Genomic DNA, 22,692 nt, shown 5'->3' on the forward strand with positions numbered 1-22,692 from the left:
AAACTGCTATACAGCTTGCACAGCACACACAGTTCAATAAATCCTAGACACATGCGATGTTGTTAACAATTTTTCAATCAACAACACATCTCAATTGGGGGTAGGGTACCGAGACCATCATTGTGATCTTACTCAAGTTTGGCATTTAATTTTCATTTGTGATAAATAACAAAAATATCAGTTGTAGGATTTAATGGCATTACCACGATCACCCTGGAAAAGGTTACATTTTCACATGATGTTAGATGATTTCACAAACATTTGAATTACTACACTTTGAAATAGAAGAGTTGGACTAACAATGCGCCATTTCTCTTTAAATTCCCTACATTTATGTTTAACATTTGCCACATATTACTATCAGACGGTCACAGTATAAATCTTATAGCGTACTTACGACAGTGACAAGAGGACGAACGATTAACGACAGCGCCATCTCGAGGCTTGTAGGATTCCTTACAAAGTAGTCACCCACACGAGCCAGATGTCACAACCTGAACCTGCCTCCGGAGGAGAAAACGGTACGATGGCTAACACCAACCCCATACAAAATAGCAAAAATATGAATGCATTTCGTAAGCGGGTCACTGTCGTTCGTATTACGAATCAAGTTCAAACTTTGTGCTTTTATAGAACGAACTCACATGAACGAAATTCGCACCAACTCTGTAAGAACGACCGTGTGGCCTAGCTGATTTAAGCGTAAAATAATCATAGCTCAAGTGAAGTTGTGTGTTTCTTGTTGTATGTTGTTTGTTACCGCCACAGACTTACAATTTGTAATGAGGGAGTAAACACAAAAAGGCAGCTTAAGTTAAGCTACTGTTTTAAGGCTTCTTGTTGTCTAACCTTTGTTGATAGAAACGCCTCACAACCTCTTAATTCGTTCTAAATAGATTTTGTTGAACAATGGAAAAAACACAATGTGCATTAATATTCTTATTATTTAATGTTAATTAAATTAATTGAGCTTTGAGTGACACCACCTGAATGGGGAACTGAACTGATGTTGCAGTCAAAATGCTGTGCTGTAGAGTGACTGTGATTGAAATGGTTTATTATTTTACTCACCTAATATTTTGCATGGTCAACTTCATGAAGATGTTGGCCAACTCAGCTTGTAGATGCTACACTGGAGAGTATACTACAACCATTTAAAAATGCTTCATAATAAAAGGCAATAAAAACCAAACAAAAACAAAACTATTCACATTTAACAACAGAATAGAGGCATAATTAAGGAATTGAAAAAGGAGATTTGGAGTAAGATTAGTAAGTGATGTGATTTCATGCTTTACACTTTTCAAATGTCATATCTCATATGAATAAGTTACAAAATAAGTTTGAAGAAAGGTATAATGGTTCCACCCAAACCCTGTAGGTATAGAGGTAATTCTAAAAAAAATCCACACTTTTTTTTTTACACAAAATATTTATGTTGATATAATATTTTGCCATCGTGAATTTAATGTGACCAAAAAATTGCAGCGAGATTCCACTTCACTAGAATTATTTCAACATAATTGTTTGTGTATCAGAAGAGGTCATTTTTGCCTTTCATTTTGGAAGGACATATGTTTACAAATGTGTAAGTACTTAAAGTGACAGTGTGTAATCTTAGCACCAACTAGTGGTGAACTTAGAATTAATTTATTTAAAAAAAAACACTAATTTAAACACACACACTATTGATTCCAATAATATGCAAGAAAAAGTTTTATCACACCAATGTACATCATTTTTAATATAATCGTAGGTAATAGTAGTAATCACTAATTATATTACATGGCTGGAGCCTCACCTCACTGCCATCTTCCTGCAACGGATGCCCATAGGGCAACTTTCTGAACGTAGTTAGCCCTGCTTGCAGCTAGTGTTGGGCCCAATGGGTTGACTGCTGCTTACGTTCCACACCTGAGGCCTGAAGGTGTCTCGTTTTTGAGTCCCGTGATTCGGGCTCCTGACGCTTGTCACCTTTTGCTTTGTTCTCGCGAGCCTTTACGTACTAGCTTTTTGATTTTACTAGCTTCACCCACTAGCCACTCTTGTTAGCCACTCCGGCTAAATCCAGCTTGTTCTGTCTTTCGGCGTCACTTACCTGGGTTCACACCGGCTGCCAAGTCGCCGTCGCTCGCTGAGATGCTCGTTAGCTCACGCTGAATAAGAATTGGTGGTATGCCTATGAAGTGTCATCTCTCTGAGTCACTGTAGTTACATACTGCAACTTTAACTGCTGTCATGCAGTACATCTGGATTTAAGATAAATCCTAGCAAGTTATAGCAACCATTTAAAAATGAAAACTATGCTTTATTCTACAACCTATATTCTACTTAATATAGGTTGAAAGGAACTTGCAAATCATGACTCTCTTGAGTATTAAGTGGTCCAAATAATGGACGGATGATGTATTCTGTTTTTATTTATGTTTTACACAACATCCCAACTTCATTGGAATTGGGGTTTGTAGACAAACAGGCATCCATCCATCCATCCATGGACTAGTTGCCAGCCAATCGCAGGGCACGACAAACAGGCATTCCCAGCCAATTGTACTTACCTTCAGAGATTGTTCAGTTCATGTAAAATCAAAAACTGTAAAAAAAAATATTTTTAAAATGTATTTGAGCAATGCAGTGCAATAATGCCAGACACCATAAGTAATTGCAGTTCAGCTTTTCTAAAGTGCGATTGGAACATTCAACCATCCAGTACAAAAGCCAAGCCCAACAGCTAAGCCACGACAAGCCTTAAAATATTCAGGCCCCAGCGAGAATTGAACTCGCGACCCCTGGTTTACAAGACCAGTGCTCTAACCACTGAGCTATAAGGCCAGCCCTTGCACTCTGACTAGGCTGATGCCTGTACAGAGGTAAATGGTCAAGTTTCCTGATAAATGATTTAACTGCCTCATAATGTTAATGCCATACAGCTCAAATGCAGGGATAACATCACTAAACTGTTTGTAAAAAGAACACCTCATGTTTTCTTGGTTAGTAAGGGTCAGGCATATTGATTCAGTTGGTTCTGGGAAAGGGACTGGCTTTTGTCTATTATTAACAATATAAAATCTTTGAAACCACAACAGCTGAGTGGGAAGTTCTGCGTTTCAGCCTTATCTTTTCATGGTTCCGCCTCTCCCATCCAAACAAAAGACGAGCAGCCAGGAAGTGCAACAGCCAATGGGCAGCAGTCTTACATTTTGCCAGCGTGTCTGTCCACTCAGCATTTGCTTTTTATGAGAGCAGCGTGCAGGGCCGCTTGTGGAGACTGAGAGCGTGGCTGTGCTGGGAGCAGGGTGAGGGCTGACAGGGCTGTCCTCCATGTTGTAATAAGCATTGACATATCACACAGAATTGTTAGACATGCATCCACAGAGGTAAGACAGATTTTCATTCTTTCACTAATATGATGCTATTGTTAAGGCATTAGCCGTATATGAGCTATGCCTTGAAAACTGGGGGAGGGCAAACAAAAATTTTGTCCCAACACATTCTAGAATTGTAGCTGAAAAGATGAGCATAGCTTGGTACTTCTACCAGACTACCGCTGCTAATGGTGATAGGTCTCTAGACTGTACATGACCAAATTGGACCCACCTGGTCAGAGTATTCTTACAAAACAACAAAAACCTTGAAGGTCTTCAGAATGGGAGAGGCAGGCCCCAAAGGAATTAACAGATGGTAAACTGACAGCACAGCAAGTTTAATTTAGGCCTCAAACTGGCGTGAGAGCAGTACTGCCATGCAGGCACTCTCAACAATTGTATATCCAACAAACCTATCAAAACAATCATCTAGTGCTTTCCTCATTCACAGAAAGTCAGTTCACTTTACCACACATTTGCTCTTTTGAAACATGTCTTCAATGGGCCAAATTCTATAAGCTGCTCACCAGTTTTAGGGTGGTGTTGTAAAGTATAAATCATCTACAGACCTAGTTTGCCGTAGCGGCTTATTTATCACAGCGGATGAGGAATTGCTGAAGCCTAATGGTGTGCACTGCCTCCCAGTGTTCTCTGCTTCGGAGTGTCAGCCATCTTGGAGAACTTCCCCTTTTCTGTCCCTCTGCTCCAAGCACACTGGTTACTTGTATGTAAGCGGGAGGAGAGAAGAAGGGAAGGATCTCCTCTGAATAGGCACTGCAGTGAAATCTCATCTCATCCCTCTTTTCGAAAACCTGTCTGAAGGGCAAACAGGTTTGGCAGAATCTTGTTTCTATGTGCTATATTTAGGTTGCTTTATTTGCTTTCTGCGTGCAAGAGTCTGGGAAATCATACTGTGTGGTTGTTGAGCTCTGTCTGCCAGTTTTAGCCTAGTATGCTTTTCTTCTGACAATTGTACAAGTATATGCTTCCGTACTCGTTACAGACACTCTGGCCTGGTTATGAAGACTTGCTTGATGCTTGACCTGAATTCAAGCTCACTCTCTATTGACTGAAAGAAGCATGTATCCTCTCCTCACCTGTGTTTCGCTTGCTGGTCACTCATTTCATTTCCTGGTGTGATAATCAAATTGGCATTCTCTGTTTTATCAGTAATATCTACCAATTGAGCGTTCTGCTGTAACTTGACCTGTCACTCTGGACTGGATGTGATTAAATTTGATAGCATATTTATTAGTGTACGAATGGGTGTGGAAAATGTAAAAATTAAATCATAATTTTGTATTTTGTTTTTTTATTGACAGAATACAAATTGGCAATTCTATAACAAATCTTGTCAATTCTAACAACAAATAAAAAAAAAAAATAACAAAATATATACACAAACAGACATTCCAGTTCAATGTCGCATCATAACTGCAATTGTAGACATACGTATATGATAACCTTAAGAGAAAAAAAAATACAGACTTCAGCTAAACAAACTAGAAAATATTTTCAAAATCTTTTGACCTTTTTTATTGTTTGCAAATTTAATAATCAAATCATAGTTTGCGGACTTAGATCAGGTGGTGTGATGTCACCGGAACCTCCATTTTCTTTACATGGTAACCATTTAGCGCAAGTGCACTTCCTATGACAGTGACAGACTTAAACCATGTGGGAACGTTAGTTGATGCAAGAGAATGTATGGAGTCTGTACACATCAAATTGTACCTGATCTTATGTTGTTTTCACAATACTCTGCAAAATAAATCGTCTCCAGGGATTTGCCCTCAAACAAATGCGCGCGTTGGCTTTTTCTTTCCTGGTTGTTAGGTGAAAGGCCAACAACAACGCAACAAGTTCTCAAGCTGCGAAAGACATTTTGAAATGCTACGCGATCGTTTAGTAAAAAGAAGCAAGACGCGTATATTTCGGGCAAGCGGCTCTCGGCACAGATGTCTAAACATAGAGCTTCACTGGTTACCGTATTGAGTAAGGTGGCCACTTCCATAAGGTCAAAAAGGAGGACATATTTAAAAAAAATAAAACAAAATAATACCGGTAAGTGTTCTCACTATAACGCGGTTCACTTTTATATAGGATTTGACGTAGTCAGATGGCCACGTGGAGCTTTGTTTACATTTACTGAACCAATGATATACGAGATTTTTAACTGAAGCCACTCTTGCCCAATCACAGACCAGGTGTGACGAACGTGGGGTGGGGCTGATGTTGGGTCACATAAAATCAACCGCGGCTCATTTTCTTTAAAAAGAAGGACAAACCAGCGTCCTGCTTAGGGTTGTGCAGGATACATCACTGAAAATTAGGACTGTCCCGTCTAAATCAGGATGCCTGGCCACCCTAGTATTGAGCAATCCCCACGATTGTCTCTATGTTACACTCCCGATTTAAAAAAAAAAAAAAAAAAAAAAAAAAAAAAAGCACGTGGCATATGTCATAGCTGCATGTCTGCTGTTTGTAACAAATCAATCCGCATCAAAATTGACAATTACGAACACCCGAGCATTTCTGCTATTTCCACAATGCAACGATTCATTTCCATGGCGTATGTATTGTATTGCTTTTGCCTGTGACTAGCACACAAACCAGGCATGTTGTTATCATAGTCAAACAACATTTTATCACATTTCCAAATCAAAAGAATCCTCACAAATCAAATTACGATGATCCAAAGTCCAATGCTTTTCAATGAGCGGAAAGGGTCATTTCACCGAGGATAAATGCTGCATTCGAGGATTCCTACTCGGACTGTGTCAGTTGACTGTGTCAGCAAATGTAAATACAAGACATATGTTCACGTGACACAACATGATTTGGAATGACTGCGTTAACAACAAACAATGTATCAGAATCAGCTATCTTTATAGTTCACATTTGCCTCAAACGCTTTGAGGGCGCAATTGGGACACGCCGAGTGGGATAAATCTGACTTCAAACACAGCATACAACCGGAATTTTGCCTTGTGATGTCATTGCGGAATTCTCAATTGGAGCCAAACACACACAACTTGCTCTATAGCTAATATATCTATGGTCTCTGCAGTTAGCTTAGTGTACCAAGTAGCATGCATCCAGCAATCAGGATGTTTGCATGAGGACCATTACTTTGCAACTCAATAGGGTGCAAGAACTGACGCACATTCTACTGCAACGCCAGATTTTACTTAGGTTAGCCATTTGAAAGTTAAAAGAACAAGGCGGCAGCAATGTGCTTTGGGCACTGTAAGGTGTAGATAAAGCGCTATAAAAGTCTTCTCCATTTACTATTTAGGTCAAATTTGATTTATTTTCGGAAAAAACAGATGGCATGAGATGGATTTAGGTTCTGCCTTCTGAGTCAGACATGTGACTTCTGTCTTTGTGTCTATTGCATATTAAAACCTAGGAGGAGATAATAACCTGCATGTGGTCCTTGTTCACTATATTCAACTGGTGCGATGTGGACTTGTTTTGTGTGTGGTGCGAGCAGCTGGAGAGAGAGCCAGAGAGAGAGAAAGCCTCATCAAAATGGATGCCATATACCTCTGAGAGCACAGAGAGGAGAGAAGCCGATCCGCTCGCCGTCTCGCTGCATTTTACATGGCCATGGCCTTTTTTGTGTGCTTTAACGGAGGAAATGGGGACTTGGTGTTCAGGAATAGTGGAGAGCAGTCCTCTCTGCATTGCAGCACTGTAGCTGAGGAGATCAAGAAGCAGAAAAGCTTATGTGGTACATTGAGCTGAGCATCCAATCAGGTACCTCGTAGTTCTGCTCAAACCAATCAGGCGCCTGCAGCTGAGGTTAAAGATTGACAATTGCAGGAGGAAGCAGCGGGGAGAGGAGGCCTTCTGGGATACTTGGAACCATCGTTTCCCTCATTTCACAACGCCCTCTATAATTGAAAAGAGTTCAAAAATAGGGTGAAGAATCTTTATGTGAGTAAGATGGAAAGCATGCTGTTGATTTCCTTCATAGAAGCATGGATGTTCTAGTGGTGTAGGGTGTGGAAATGATTGCATCAGTATGTTACCTGATGTATAATTCTCTGTTTGATAATATTCATGCCATCGAATTGGGTGTCATGCGTTTGTCTTATGTTGTTGCCGATTGTTGCTGTATTCCTAAACTGCACGGAACATTGCTGTGATAAATTGACTGTTCAGAGAGGGTGCTTGAGAAGGCCAGAATGTCTTTTCACTGCCCTTATGTCTGTCTTTGTGCATGGTCTGTGTCCATGGCAGAGACATAATCACATCATTCTCTGATGGAGATGATGGAGGAGGGGGAGGATGGGTGAGGAGGGGTTGGTGAACCAGATTTTTAAAAAGCTCTGCTCTCTCGACAGAGAGCCTGTAAACAACAATAGCAATGACATCATGGTGCCTACAATACAAACCAGGATGAAGCATTGACTGGTACTGAAAAATACCTGGTGGGTTATTTAGACACCAGACTTTCGTTTGCATATTAAATAAGTATTTCTTCATGGACAGACAAGCAATCCATAATTTAGACGTTTTGACTCTGATAAGTGAATGTGACTTGGCTTTTTTTTTAAGCCACAATGAACCTGTTCTTGTACTTGTTTGGTAGTATGGACTCGGGCACAAAAGATTCAGGTGTTCTAATTTGTAGACCCATGTTCAGCGGCAAGGGATGTAATGATATCCGAACAACACAATACGATAAATATCACGAGATGAACCTCACGAAAGATAATTATCGCGATATTGTGAGATGTTGGTGATATATATATATAAATATAAAAAAAGACGCACATTTAATTTAATTTAATTTAATTTAATTTTAAAAAAATACTAAAATTGCGGGGGGAAAAAGCACAATATTGCATTTTTGTACATAATAACAGCAGTGATGAAGAAATAGGCTTGGCCATGTCATTGTCATGTGTGCCTATTGGCTCAGTGGCACAATGTATCGTGGTCTATGTAATTCACAACGTTGTTCGGCTGAAGCCGGCAAAATGTTTGTTTTTTTTCTTTTTTCTTTTTTTTTTGTTTTTTTTCACAGAGATGTCAAATATTTGCTAGTATGACTGATACATATATATATATATATATATATATATATATATATATATATATATATATATATATATATATATATATATATATATATATATATATATATATATATATATATATATATATATATATATATATATATATATATATATGAGTGATAACCGTTGCAGTGGCCAAAACATTCCCAATTCAAATTCAACTGCAGTAATAAACTAACCACCAGAGGGTGCTAGAACTGCAGTGCGACCTCACCTTTATAAGAGATGTGCTGATTTTAATTAATATTGTGACATGAAGACGACGATATTGTGGCAATTCTAATATCACACTATCACGATGTTGCCGTTATTGTTACATCCCTATCAGCAGTGTTTTTTGTTTTGTTTTTTATTTTTGTTTTTAATCTTTATTTGGGAGCATGGTCCTTGGACTGTTGGGATAGCCCTGTTGTGAAAAAAAATAAAAAATAAAAAGGAAATGGATAAAACACTGTCACAGCTGTCACAATGGTCTTTGTAATTAGGGTATGGTTGGTCAGTCAGATTTTTTTAAACCAGTAGGCCCAGGTTGAGTTTACCACATCTTTTGTGATCAGTTTACTAAGACTAACCTCTGGTTGGCTCTCACTTTCGTATAATTCTTTTTTTGACATGGTTCGCTTCTTTTTGGGGTGTGCCTTTGACTGTCAAGGCCGTTCTCTAATGCCTCAAATACACAATGTTGAGATATTGGTGCCAAAGCATCTCTATTTCATTATCTGTTATCACTGTACAACATTCTGTTTATCTTCCATTGTATTCTGTTGCCAGAGTGCGTCTTGTCTCTATCAGGTCTCCCAGTTACTGCCATTTAGCAATTCTTGGGCCAATATTGTATCTCTAACCGGACTTATTGCGCATATGGACACTTGACATTGATTCACTTGACTGGTTTGAGCTCTCCGTTCCATACTGATGCACGTTACAATTTCTTGGCCCCAGCAAAATTGTAAGCCTGGGCACGATTACTAAAACGACTCCAAATAATTCACAAATTAAAGGCCCATGTTGGCTTTCTCATGCACGATCACAAAAGCAAGCGTGAAACAAACATTTCAGATAATTGATGTGTTCACTCCTGCCACTAATTGTTAATGCAGTGTATTATAATGTCTTGTACTGTCAAATGAAAGTGATCCGTTTTAAAAATAATATTGAAGAAATATTGCGTTAGCTTCATCACAAGGGTTTTGATATGCGGATTGTAAGTAAAACTCTAGCTTTGTAAGGCAGTAAAAATGCAAAACACTGATCAGCACCAATGTTTCACGTTTACAATTGTGCACTCTGTAATTTCCACGATGCGTTATGGACTTTATTAATTAAATTCTCTTGTCTACACAAGTGCAGCAGACGAAGTAAAGAAGACTGACACTCCAACAGAGAAAATGGAAAGCTCAACGCGATCTAAAGGTGAGAATCAATCCTACATACTGTAAACAAAAATTGCTTTAAGTATAGTTTGCATGTTTTATTTTTTAATAGACTTTATTTGTATAACTGTATTATGTTTGGTATTTATAATTGTGGGATGAAGTTTACAATACACTCATCATCTGCATGACTAAATAAAGACTATCATATAAGCAGTGGAGTGATCATACAAACACCAATTTCAATGAAGTCGGGGGTGTTAGATAAAATGGAAGTAAAAACAATACGATTAGCAAAACTTTTCCAATATATATTCAATAGAAGGCGGCATGGTGAAGAGTGGTTAGCACGTTCGCCTCCCAGTACTGAGAACTCGGGTTCGAGTCCAGGCTGCGGCCGTCCTGGGTGGAGTTTGCATGTTCTCCCCGTGCCTGTATGGGTCTTCTCCGGGTACTCCGGTCTCCTCCCACATTCCAAAGACATGCATGGCAGGTTAATTGGGCGCTCCGAATTGTCCCTAGGTGTGCTTGTAAGTGTGGATGGTTGTTTGTCTCTGTGTGCCCTGCGATTGGCTGGCAACCAGTCCAGGGTGTCCCCCGCCTACTGCCCAAAGCCAGCTGATATAGGCTCCCGCACCCCCGCGACCCTTGTGAGGAATAAGCGGTCAAGAAATTGGATGGATGGATGGATGTGTATCTAATTCCAGTCTGGAAAAAGAAGACTTCAAAAAAATGATTGAAACCCTAAATTGAATACAGTTGAGTGTATGTGATGTAAACCTCTGACCATAACTGCATGTGACTTAACTAAGGCCATCGCGGAACCGTAGTTGATTCACGTCAAACTGTCATCTGCAAAACAAGACACAGGCTCAACAGAGCGGACGACCCAGAAGCGAAAGATGCCAAGTCCCTCTCACTCATCAAATGGTCACTCGTCTGCTGACACCTCCCCCAGCCCAGCAAAAAAGAAGAAGAAACCAGGTGCTGTTAGCAGCAGCAAAGACCAGGTAATAAACCAAAAATATATAGTATCCCTGACGGAGAAAAAATGGCCACTCCATTACTTCTCACACAGCCATACAATGTTGTTAAAGTGGGAAGTCAAACCCAAAATTTTCTTTACAATATGTTGTATGTGCCCCCCACTTGTCTAAACGTGACATTTTGAGATGGATAAAATTGGCTGGCATTTACTGCTTAAAACTTATATTCCACAAATGGAATTAATCGGGGGTTACTTCCACTTTAAATATTTTCACAAATTCTAATCTGAAGCTATATGTAGCGCTACGGGTATCCTTTGGAACCTTGTCCACATTAAAAAGTAAAGGATTCTTGTGCTATATTGCATTTATTATGTGATTGATATGTCACAGTTGAAGAATGCTTGGCAATTTTGCTTGACACTACACTTCCAGAAATATTAAATATCATTGCTTATTAGGTTATGATTTTGTTGCATCTTTCCTGTAAATGGTTGGCTTGCGCTTAATATTGTTATACAATGGCTAAATCATTGCCAGTTTCATAGTACACTTGGACCTTTTGCTTGACTGTGGTAAATATGATGCAATAAGACATTGTGCAGTTACGCCACAACTCTACACCACAATAAACATCAATTTCAGTAATAATCATATTGTTTCAGATATCTACTTCCACAAGTACTACATGAAAGGGGAAGTCAACTTTTACCATTTCTTTACAATAGCCTGTTCTATGCTGCCATACTTGTCTTAACACGGCTTCATGATTCGTATTGTTTGTGGAATATGAGCTATGCAGCCACATCTTTTCTGAAGCTGCGCTGTGATTGGTGGTTACCTGAGACCTGAGCAACTGTGATGTCATTTTCACTCGACAACAAATGGCCGCCTTCTGATATTGATAAAAAAAAACAAAAAACAAAAAAAACAACGCTGGATTTTGCTGCGGAACTCATATTTCACTAATACAATCTTAACCTGAATGCCATATTTGGACTAGTGGGGCTGCATAGAACATATTATTGACAAGAATTATTTTTTTATTTTTTATTTTTCTGGGGGGGCGTTGACTTCCTCTTTCAAGACAAAAGAAAAATCTATGGTAACAATATTGATATTTTGCTTGATCACATTCTTAAATGCATGGGAGTCGCCATGTTGCAGGTGTGATTTATGGTATCTTCAGGTTGTCACTTGCCTACTTCATAGATGACACTGTATTACATCTTGAATTTGATTAATTACACATCAGCTGAAAGAAATGCAGTCTGCAAATAAATCAAACTTCAACATCCAGCATTTTTTTTATTTTTTATTTTTTAATCAACAGCGTGCCTTTTGTCGTCATTGTGCATCTCTGCTTGGCTTCATTCAACTTGGGCCGATTTTGACCTCCCCCAACTTTGTGTTTCTTTCTGCCTGCATTCCAGTCAGAACTAAGACACGGTCCCTTTTACTATGTGAAGCAGCCAGCACTCACCACAGACCCTGTTGATGTTGTACCGCAGGACGGCAGGAATGACTTCTACTGCTGGTTGTGCCACCGCGAGGGTCAGGTGCTCTGCTGTGAGCTCTGCCCCAGGGTGTACCACGCCAAGTGCCTCAAACTACCAGACGAGCCTGAGGGCGACTGGTTCTGTCCGGAGTGTGAGGTACTCACCCAGGAATATTCTGAGTGTAAGGGTGTTGGAAACCAGAATTCAAAGACTGATGTTTCATCTACTTGTTTGTTTAACACGGTGGATCTCACTTTGGACATCTACTAACTATTTTCCTCTCTGTTTTTTTCCCGTTAGAAAATAACAGTTGCTGAATGTATAGAGACTCAGAGCAAAGCCATGATGATGCTGACTATAGAGCAGCTGTCTTACCTACTAAAGTTTGCTCTTCAGAAGATGAAACAACCAGGTGTAAGTATGCGGGTATCACTGTCTCCATGGGGATCTCAAACTAACTAAATTGTACTATTTGAGTGAGAAGCTGCAATACAGTGTCAAAGTTAATGTGTAATTCTTCACTCTTACTTATTTCTATCACCTGAGCATATTTTCTTTGGCAAGTCAGCATAGCACGCTTATGGCAGCAAATGAAGAGCTTTTACGGTCATCGTTGTCTCTTCCCCTAAAATAGGGCTGGACGATCAATCGAAATTTTTATCGAGATTTTGATTTAGTTTTATTCTCATCATTAAAACGTAATTATCGAAGAAAAACGATTAATGTGCACAATGTCGCGGAGCGTTTACAAGTTGCCTACGTTGTGATAGGACCCTGAATGCACCATGTAGCTTGTAGCTAGCCCGGCGCGTCAGCGTGATTCTGTCGTCCCCTACGCGTCCTTTAAGCTGTTTCATGACACTTCCGTTGGAATTAACTGTAAAACTAAACACACGATAAGGAGAATTACATACAGTGTGTATTTAAATGCAAAACATGCTTCGTTGTTAACACGAGCCTAGCCCTAATGCTAATGCAAGTGAATGGAGGATGCCATTCAAATTAACTTCGGAAGTAATAGTCCAAATAATGAATATTCACACTCAAATGTGGGGAAACATATCCACGGGTAAGATAACACTACTCAAAGGCACAAATTCTTCCCAATTTGTGAAAAACGAGTTATTTTAATAGAATTTAATCGCAACTTTCTGCAACTTCATTACATTGTAAGTGTGTACACTATGGATGTACGGCACCACACTGCCCCTAAGAGGCCAAAACGCGCAGGAACATCCAGTATGTTTTAGCATACAGTATTTTTATTTTACTTTTTATTTCGATGCTGTGATAATAGTTTTGAGTCGTTGAGTTTTAGTAGTTTAAAGAATATTAGTTTTAAAATAAATGAATAATCATTTTATTAATCATGATTTCGATCGCAATCAAAAATGATTATTATTATTTTTCCCATAATCGTCCAGCCCTACCCTAAAACCTGTCCTCCTTTGCTCTAGCATGAGACCTCAATAATTTGCATGTGAAAATAATTTCATATAACACACATAACATTCCCAAACACTGAAATAGACTGGGCCTGTCATGGCTGGGAACCATGAAGTAAACGTGCAAGCCGATAGTGAGGATACAGCTGCCCCTCTCACTCTCTTTCAGGATCATCCCCGCTTGTCATCTCGCTCTCCCCATGCAGCTTCCACGCAGAGAAAGACTTTTAATTGGGTAATAATTACACCACTAACAAGTCCCTGTCTTGATATCTTCCTTCACTGGTTGTGCTCCTTTTTGTTTGATGCAGCTTTAAGAGTGTTTAGTAGTAGCATGACAGTAGTGGTCATCTGCCAAAGTGGGGAAGGATTTTGCAGTAAATTGGTGTGTTGAATCTAACCTCAACACTTCTCTCTTTTGCTCCATTTTAAAGACTGAGCTCTTCCAGAAACCCGTTTCTCTTGAGCAGCATCCTGACTACGCCGAATACATATTTCACCCAATGGACCTTTGCACACTTGAGAAGGTAAAAATGTGTCCATATGTGAAGAGTTTTGAATGAAATGTTGAACAGCTCTCATTTAAAAATGAATGTTTTTTTTCCGTTTGCAACACAGAACATCAAAAAGAAAATGTATGGCTGCACAGAAGCCTTCTTAGCAGATGTGAAGTGGATTTTGCATAACTGCATCATATACAACGGAGGTGGGTTGACTTTTTTTAACCTCGAAAACAAATCCTAAATGGATGGGTAAAATATCTTGGTAAACTATATGAGATCGTCAAACTCTTCCCAACTATATTGTCTTTATGCTTTTAGGCAACCACAAACTGACTGCCACAGCCAAAGTTATCGTCAAGATTTGTGAGCATGAGGTGAATATGCGGTCTGTGTCGGTTTTTTTTTTTTTTTGTTTTGTTCTGTTTTGGTAGTGGAGATGAATTTTTCACGATTGATTCAACAATCCTAATGGTGCATCCCTTTTGCAGATGAATGAGATTGAAGTCTGCCCTGAGTGTTATCTATCTGCTTGCCAAAAGAGAGACAACTGGTTCTGCGAGCCATGTGTAAGTAGGACTTGTTTACATGTTTTTGACGAAGAGTAAAATTGCTGATGTTTAATATTTTATTGTGTGATGACAGGGTAACCCTCACCCTCTGGTGTGGGCGAAATTGAAAGGTTTTCCCTTCTGGCCAGCTAAAGCTCTGCGTGACAAAGATGGACAGGTGGACGCTCGCTTCTTTGGTCAGCATGACAGGTCGCAATCTTTTGTGCTTCACATGCTTGACTTTGTTGTCGGTTCGAAAGATTTTATGTCACTAATGTGGATACGTTTAACCTTTAGGGCTTGGGTCCCTTTAAATAATTGTTACCTGATGTCCAAAGAGATTCCGTTCTCTGTGAAGAAGACCAAAAGCATCTTCAACAGCGCCATGCAAGAGATGGAAGTTTACGTGGAGAACGTGAGGAAAAAGTTTGGCGTGTTCAACTACGCCCCTTTCCGAACACCCTACACCCACGACAACAGCTTTCAAATGCTGCAGGACCCCTCCGACCCCTCGTCCACTCCTTTCAAGCCCGAGAAACAGGAAAAGCTCAAGTTGAGCTTTGACATGTCTGTGTCACCCAAGATCTCCCTGGTCAGGACCATGTTGTCGGGGACTGGCGTCGGCGGGATGATGGCCGGCCGTCAGCTGCCTCTCACTGACGCGCCTCGCTCCCCCATGAGCACCAACTCTTCTGCGCATACAGGTTCGGATGGAGAGGATACAACAGACAAGTCCCATGCAAAGGTTGCAAACAGCCAGGGAGGTATTGGAGAAGAGTCAGTGGACTCCACAGGTATTCCGGCCTTTATTCCAATCATATGAAATGATACCGGAGGCGTTAGGTCTTATTTGTTGGTTAACACCTCTGTGCAGTGTCACCGGCTCATCCTCGACCGAGTCAAGCTGACAGCCCCAAACCTTTACACTCACAAGCCCCTGGCAACACCAAGCAAGAGAAGACACAGCTGACAGGAAGCATTTTGAATCTTAATCTAGGTGAAGCAATCGCTCATGCGTTTGTAACGTGTAAGAAATAGGGATGGGAAAGTACTGTTACCAGCCTTGGTATCAGTACTCGATACTAGGGATAGAGCAATTATCGGCCGATAATTCGGCCTTTTTACGAATCTGAAGGCCGATAAAGCTGGTATCTCGCCGAGCAGTGAACGCTTACAAACGTAGTGAATTTAGGGTTTTCTTCCGGATTTATTTTTACTTGTCGGAAAGACATTTCAAACATATTCAGACAATTTGAGGATCTGCGAAGATCTTCTTAACCCTGGACAAAACAAAAAAAAACAAATTAGCTGTATTTGCATGCATTTGTCGTTTAGTGAAATAGATGGAACTTTTCATTTATGGATTTATTTAAATTTACACTTAAAAAAAAAAAGTGCTGACACCAGGAACTCCCTAGACTTTTTATTTTTAAAAATTAAAAAAACATAAATGAATAAACAAATTAAGAAATTATGTTGAAATTTTGGAAAACTTTATTTTCCAATAGAAAACTTTAGGGAACTATTTACATGCTTTGTTTTTAATTTAGCTTAACACATGCTGTTGACCCTGGAAACTCCCTGCAATTTTTTTGTTGTGATTTTTAAACAAAGCTGTCAATTATTTACATGTTCAAAGTTTAATTATTATTATTATTATTTTATTGTTATTATTTTACGCTAATATTTTCTCTTTTACAGCAAATGAACATCGACTTGAAATATCGGTTATCGGTCTCTTTGACTACTTTATTGATATATTATGCCAGTATTTGTTGCTCATAATGATATCTCGTTGTTTATAACCATGTTATTTGTACAATGAAATGAAAAAATATTGAATAAATGGTATCGGCCTTGAAAAAAAACATATCGGTCCATCATTACTCGATACCAATGTTGGTGGTAGGGATGTAACGATAATGGCAATATCGTGATATTAAAACTGCCCCAATATCGTCGTCATCGTCATGTTCACAATATTTAAAAGGAACACGTCTGTTAAAAAAAGTTGATTTCCATTTGTGAAGTTCTAGCACCCTCTAGTGGCTACTTTATTAGTGCAAATTAATTTTCATTAGGGATGTTTTGGCCTTCTATGTTTAAAATTATGCTAATTGTCAGATGAAGGGAAACCTAATTTGCTTGTGAAGCGATCAATGTGTGCTTGCATTAGCAAGTAAGCGCCTCAATATTATGAGACATTGTAGTTGTTTTGTATGTACAAAAGCACAATATTGTGCTTTTTTTTAGTATCTGTATCAATGACTACTCAAGAGTTACGCACTCGTACTGGTATACTCTTATGAAAAAAAGTGGTATCGAAGATCCCTAGGATGAAGTAATAGTAGTAATGACCTTTCTATATTGTGATATTGGTGTGAGGAATTCATTCATGTAGTATTCTTCCAGATCGGAGTAAAGCAGAAATGGACCTAAAGGAACTAAGTGAAACGGTTCAACAGAAGTTGGGGACCAGCCCAGTTCTCACCTCCCCCAAACGGCAGATCAAGAGCCGCTTCCAGATGAACTTGGACAAAACCATTGAAAGCTGTAAAGCACAGCTCGGTCAGTATAAGCTCATCACATACATCAATATTATATATACGCTTGTTTTGTAATATCACTTTGGTGCTCCAATCCTATTGCAGGTATAAATGAGATCTCTTCTGAGGTGTACAAAGGTGAGGAACACAGCGACTCTGAGGACTCTGAGGGTAAATCTGACTCCAGTGACACCGAGGGTGGCAGTGATGAAGGACCAAAGGTGGACGATTCTGCACCCACTGAGGAAGCCAACAACAAGAGTCGAGACCAAGACCACTCATCTCCGATCCAGGAGAGCAAAGCCAGTGTTGCTCCGATATCTGAGCCTGCAGCAGCCGATGTTAGCGCAATGCAGTCAGAGACGCCGACTCAAGAAAAAGTTCCAGACAGTTCAGAGAAAACCAAATCTCCACCACCATTGCCTGTGTCGAGGGAGAAGGGACAGGTGAAAGAAGATGTGAAGCAAAATGCGTCTGCAGAGGATTCAGACTCGGAGCGAGAACTGGTTATTGATCTTGGGGAGGAGCAGGGGAAAAAAGACAAGAAGAGACGCAAAAAAGACAGCACAAATGCTAAAGAGTCATCTGCGAGTAAACCTGAAGGTGAGGTTTTGGTCTTTGTTATATGTGAGTGTGACTGTGCAAAATTGGTCACTAACCAATCTATCTGTTCTTGAAGGCAAATCCCTGACCCCGTCAACATTCCCATCTCAAAACAGCACAACTCCTTCCACCCCGTCCAGTGTTGCCTCGCAGTCGCCCATGGCCATGCCCGTCACCATGATCTCCCTCACTGCACCTTCTGCTGCCAACGTCAGCCTCGCCACTGTCTCCAATGCCCCCGCAACTCCACCTTGTTCGTCCTCATCATCAGCCTCCACCACCCCGGGATTGAAGAAACAGCGCCCTCTGCTGCCTCGAGAGACCGTGCCCGTAGCGCAGAGCGCCGCCGTGTGGAATCCCGGCGCCAAGCCGCAGAACTCACAGAAATGGCACACGCGCCAGCAGCCTGCCGCAGCCGGCCAAATTCAAGCGTGTGACAACAACTCATCATCGGCGACTTCGTCTTCGACACAACAATCTTCACAAAGCACGCGTTATCAGACCAGACAGTCAATTAAAGGTAGATCAGGTTATCTTTTAAATACATTACAATAGCCACTGTAAATCTTAGAATCATATATTTTATTTGATGTTCTCTGTTGAGCGCATCAGCTGTTACCCTGGTGTCAGCCTCGGGTTTAGGCACATCATCTCCATCCTCATCCGCAGAAACAGATCAATACATCGCCACAGCCTCGGCAGACGTTGCCGCAGATATCGCCAAGTACACTACCAAAGTAAGCTTTTCTGAACAAGGTGTTGATGATCATAGGTTTGGAAGTAAATTCCTTCGGAGAATGTGTTGTGAGTGAGAATGGTGATGACACGTTGCATGAGAATATGGCTGGATTTTGTTTTTCTTTTCAGATAATGGATGCAATCAAAGGTACAGTGACTGAAATCTACAGTGACCTCTCGAAGAGCACTTCAGGGAATACAATTGTTGAGGTGACGTTTTGCACATTTAATGACACATTTCCTTGCATCTAGACATTCGTTTCATGTTTTGTTTTGTTTTTGCTTGTTTGTTTAGATGAAGCGGCTTAAAATTGAAATTGAAAAACTGCAGTGGTTACATCAGCAAGAGTTGTCAGAGATGAAACACAATCTTGGTAAGGATCCTAATTCACCAGCTCTTAACCTTGTTGGAGGTACTGAACCGCACCAGTTTTCTTCACCGAACCTTTCTTTATTGAATAATTTATTTATTTTTTCCCTTCAAATTTAAGACACTGGTAAAATAAACAGGCAGAGTAGTAGCTTTTTCATCAAATCTGGCTCTTCACCTTGAATTCAGAAAGCATTGTGATTGTGTTATTGTATTGCCCATCTCCATTCAGTTTAACTCAACTCAACTCAAGTTTATTTATATAGCGCCTGAACTGTTACAAAGCGCTTTACAGAAACACAAAAAACATAAAACATTAACACCAATACAATACAAATAACAACAAATCATTCTTCCATCCCTACATACGCTTTAGTTGGACTGGAATTGCAAATCATGCAGTTAGGACGCTGATTCCCATCACTCAACTGTATATTTATGGAGCACTTTAAAACAACCACTACTGTTTTCTTAGGATGGAACCCAGGAGCCCCAGAATCGAACCCTGTGGAACACCATGAATTCCATTTTACATGTGAATTCATACTGCACAAATTCATCCGACCGTTTCATTATTAATTTTTTTTTTTTTTTTGCTCGATAAAGTTGATATGAAGGGATTGCGATGATAAAAGAAATCATACGATTTACCATCGCAACAGTCACAAGTCGACTACTGAGCGCACCAAATTCCCTGCAGCATAGATCGGCCAAGCAAAGTAGCGTGATCACTTGCAGCCATTGACAGCCAACTGGGACATATCACAGATCATTTGAGTCGGGTGTGTATCTTGACCGCTGCCGAATCACTGACTGTAATAGCATCATGTATTCAACACAATTTTATTAAGAAAAACAAACAAACAAACAAACAAACAAACAAAAAACACAAAACAAGGAGTCGGAGGCGGAGTGTTGAAGTCCGGAGCCAAAGACTGGCGTTTTATTGACATCAGCTTCTCAGTGTTTAACAGCAACAACTCTACTCTGCTGGAGGCTAACAGCCCAACTAACATTTCATCCTTTCATCCTTTCATCCTAACCAACTCCTCCCACCCGGAACTCCCCCTTCGTCCCAACGTCCCGTGGGTGAATTATGTTCCCATCACTACAACAGTATTACTTTTAGTTAGATATTTAAAACATGTATACAGTATTAATTTTTAATAAAATATCAAAATATCATCCTTAAAAAAAAACATAAAACAAGGCAGTGACATCAAAGCACCCCTGCTTTTCCAGGTTGAAACAAGTTAGCAAGCAACAGTGTTGACTAAGCTATCCTCACAATGTACTTTTTCTCAAAGTCCGCCTCGTAAATAAATTTTTAACTCTTTGACTGCAGTCTTTAATCCTTGAAAACGTTCCATTTCATTAGATTTGTCATGTTTCATTGTAATTTGAGACAGCTTGAGCTCATTGAAAATAGATACAATGCTGCCATCTGCTGGCCATAGTTAGTGGGTGTTTTTGATTTCACAACTCTATTGACCAGGCAGCGCTCCACAAGATGTTGCACTGCACATTGATTTAAAAAAAAAACAAAAAAACGTAGTTGACGTCAAATAACGTTTATGGCGCCATTCGTTAGAATTTTAGAATACGTCATTAAACGTTTTTGGCGGGCAAACAGTTAATTATGTCGTCCTCCACTTTAAAGCAATTTGTAGCGTGCGTATCTGTGTGCCAACACTCATAATTCTGAAGGCTTTAGCAGATTAGAGTCACATGGCAACATATGTAGCCTGAAATCTGATTGGACAGAAAAATATACATACACATGAAGAGAAGCTAGCACGTCTGCCTCCCAGTTCTGAGGACTCCGGTTCGAGTCCAGGCTCCGGCCTTCCTGGGTGGAGTTTGCATGTTCTCCCCGTGCCCGCGTGGGTCTTCTCCGGGTATTCCGGTCCCCTCCCGCATTCCAAAGACATGCATGGCAGGTTAATTGGGCGCTCCGAATTGTCCCTAGGTGTGCTTGTGTGCGTGGATGGTTGTTTGTCTCTGTGTGCCCTGCGATTGGCTGGCAACCAGTCCAGGGTGTCCCCCGCCTACTGCCCAGAGCCAGCTGAGATAGGCGCCAGCACCCCCCGCAACCCTTGTGAGGAATAAGCGGTCAAAAAATGGATGGATGGATGAATAGAAGCTGGGCAGCCAAGACACAGACACTTCTTATGAAATGGATAAAATAGGTTGTTGGAAATAAATAATAATCTAATTGCATCTACGTTTTAAACAGGTCCGTTTTGCTGATTGTCTTGAGGCCAGCAGAAAAGGCCTTGAAGGCCCTTAGTGCATGTTACTGGCAGATACATGCCCCCCCGCCCCGTCAAGTAATGTGATGTATTTTGTGAACACAAATCTAATCTAGAGCTTACAATGGCTGAGATGAGGCAGAGTCTGGAGCAGGAACAAGAGCGCCTGGTGGCGGAGGTGAAGAAACAGACGGAGGTGGAGAAGCAGCAAGCGGTGGATGAGACCAAGAAGAAGCAGTGGTGCGCCAATTGCAGAAAAGAGGCCATCTTTTATTGCTGCTGGAACACCAGCTACTGCGATTACCCGTGTCAGCAGGCCCACTGGCCGGAACACATGAAGTCCTGCACTCAGTCAGGTAAGCGGCGCTCGCACTCAACAAGGACTTGAATGGTCGATTTCTGTTTTCAAACGGTGGTGCGTTTTGCAGCCACGGCTCCACAGCAAGAACCCGAGGCGGAGTCGGCGGCAGACTCGTCAAACAAAGGAGCCGGACAGGCTAACTGTGGACCAAACACTCTCCGAGAAGCGCCACTATCTGCTTCGTCAGATAAAGACTGTGAAGCAGAGAGTAGCAGTGACAATGCTGCTGTCAGTTCAACTTAACTCAATTAAGATTTTACTTCTTTTTTTTTTAAACACTACACTGATATATGTTCTATATATGCCCCGTTAAAAGTGGCTGTATCCAAAGTTTTTATTTATTTGTTGGGTTTACAATGTAGGGCTTAAAATGGCTGACCGTGTACAGTACTCTTTTCCTGTTTTGAATGTGAAAACGAGACAATTGTTACAAGAACGAGGGTCCAGTTCAAAAGAAATGTGCACTACATGCTGTATTCATGCACACTTTGTAGTCAGTAGATTGTAACAGCATGCACACAAAAAGACGAACTGTTTAACAGTCCAAATTGGCAAATAAGAGAAACTACAGTATTTGAATGGACCACTTTACTATAAGAGGACTACTGACAAACATGTCTGTAGAGTTCATGTTGAATTATGTTAATTTATGTTTGTATTTGTTATGATGTTGCCTGCTGTATATTTTACCCTGGCCAGAAAGACGTTTTCAACAAGACGTTTCTGTGGTTGTTCTTGTTGCAAGTAAATCGCAGTCAATCATTCACAAATCGAGTATTATCATCACATCACAAAGTTGTCTTTGGGTAACTTTGGTCTTATTGTTTTGGGCGTGAATTCTTGTAAAATATTGGGCGTGTTCTAATTTAACTGAATCTTACCTCAGGTGTCATTAAAAAATCAGTCTCCTTCTTGCTGTATTCCAGAAAGGTAAAATGCAACATGTTGAGTACACAATGGAACTCAGCTAAGTGTTTTTTTGTTTTTGGTCAGCAACTAACTATATTTGTGCT

The 22,692-nt window shown here is 40.3% G+C and overlaps 1 protein-coding gene and 1 non-coding gene across 15 annotated transcripts; one reads left to right on the plus strand and one right to left on the minus strand.

Moving 5' to 3' along the window:
* The first annotated feature begins 414 nt into the window (after window positions 1–414).
* On the plus strand, window positions 415–22,599 carry zmynd8 (zinc finger, MYND-type containing 8). 14 transcript variants are annotated; one of them, XM_077528942.1, is made up of 23 exons: window positions 3,230–3,377; window positions 6,862–7,127; window positions 7,194–7,307; window positions 9,801–9,868; window positions 10,693–10,838; window positions 12,248–12,469; window positions 12,614–12,727; window positions 13,928–13,993; window positions 14,193–14,285; window positions 14,377–14,464; window positions 14,580–14,635; window positions 14,750–14,827; window positions 14,904–15,019; window positions 15,107–15,603; window positions 15,684–15,806; window positions 17,222–17,377; window positions 17,461–17,958; window positions 18,035–18,478; window positions 18,571–18,695; window positions 18,826–18,906; window positions 18,992–19,070; window positions 21,435–21,674; window positions 21,747–22,599. In XM_077528942.1, exons 4-23 carry the CDS (start codon window positions 9,844–9,846, stop codon window positions 21,920–21,922), a joined length of 3,423 nt encoding a protein of 1,140 aa, XP_077385068.1. In that variant the 5' UTR covers window positions 3,230–3,377; window positions 6,862–7,127; window positions 7,194–7,307; window positions 9,801–9,843; the 3' UTR covers window positions 21,923–22,599. The 14 variants fall into 14 exon arrangements, 13 of the variants coding, with proteins under 13 accessions (XP_077385064.1, XP_077385063.1, XP_077385065.1 ...); XM_077528944.1 differs by having other exon boundaries at window positions 9,806–9,868; XM_077528941.1 differs by having other exon boundaries at window positions 6,862–7,307.
* Window positions 2,760–2,832, minus strand: trnat-ugu (transfer RNA threonine (anticodon UGU)). Its single transcript has one exon. It is a non-coding gene; the product is annotated as a tRNA-Thr (tRNA).
* Window positions 22,600–22,692: the final 93 nt, after the last annotated feature.

This window comes from Festucalex cinctus, chromosome 8 (genome assembly GCF_051991245.1).
Source record: "Festucalex cinctus isolate MCC-2025b chromosome 8, RoL_Fcin_1.0, whole genome shotgun sequence".
Classification (NCBI taxonomy): Eukaryota; Metazoa; Chordata; class Actinopteri; order Syngnathiformes; family Syngnathidae; genus Festucalex; species Festucalex cinctus.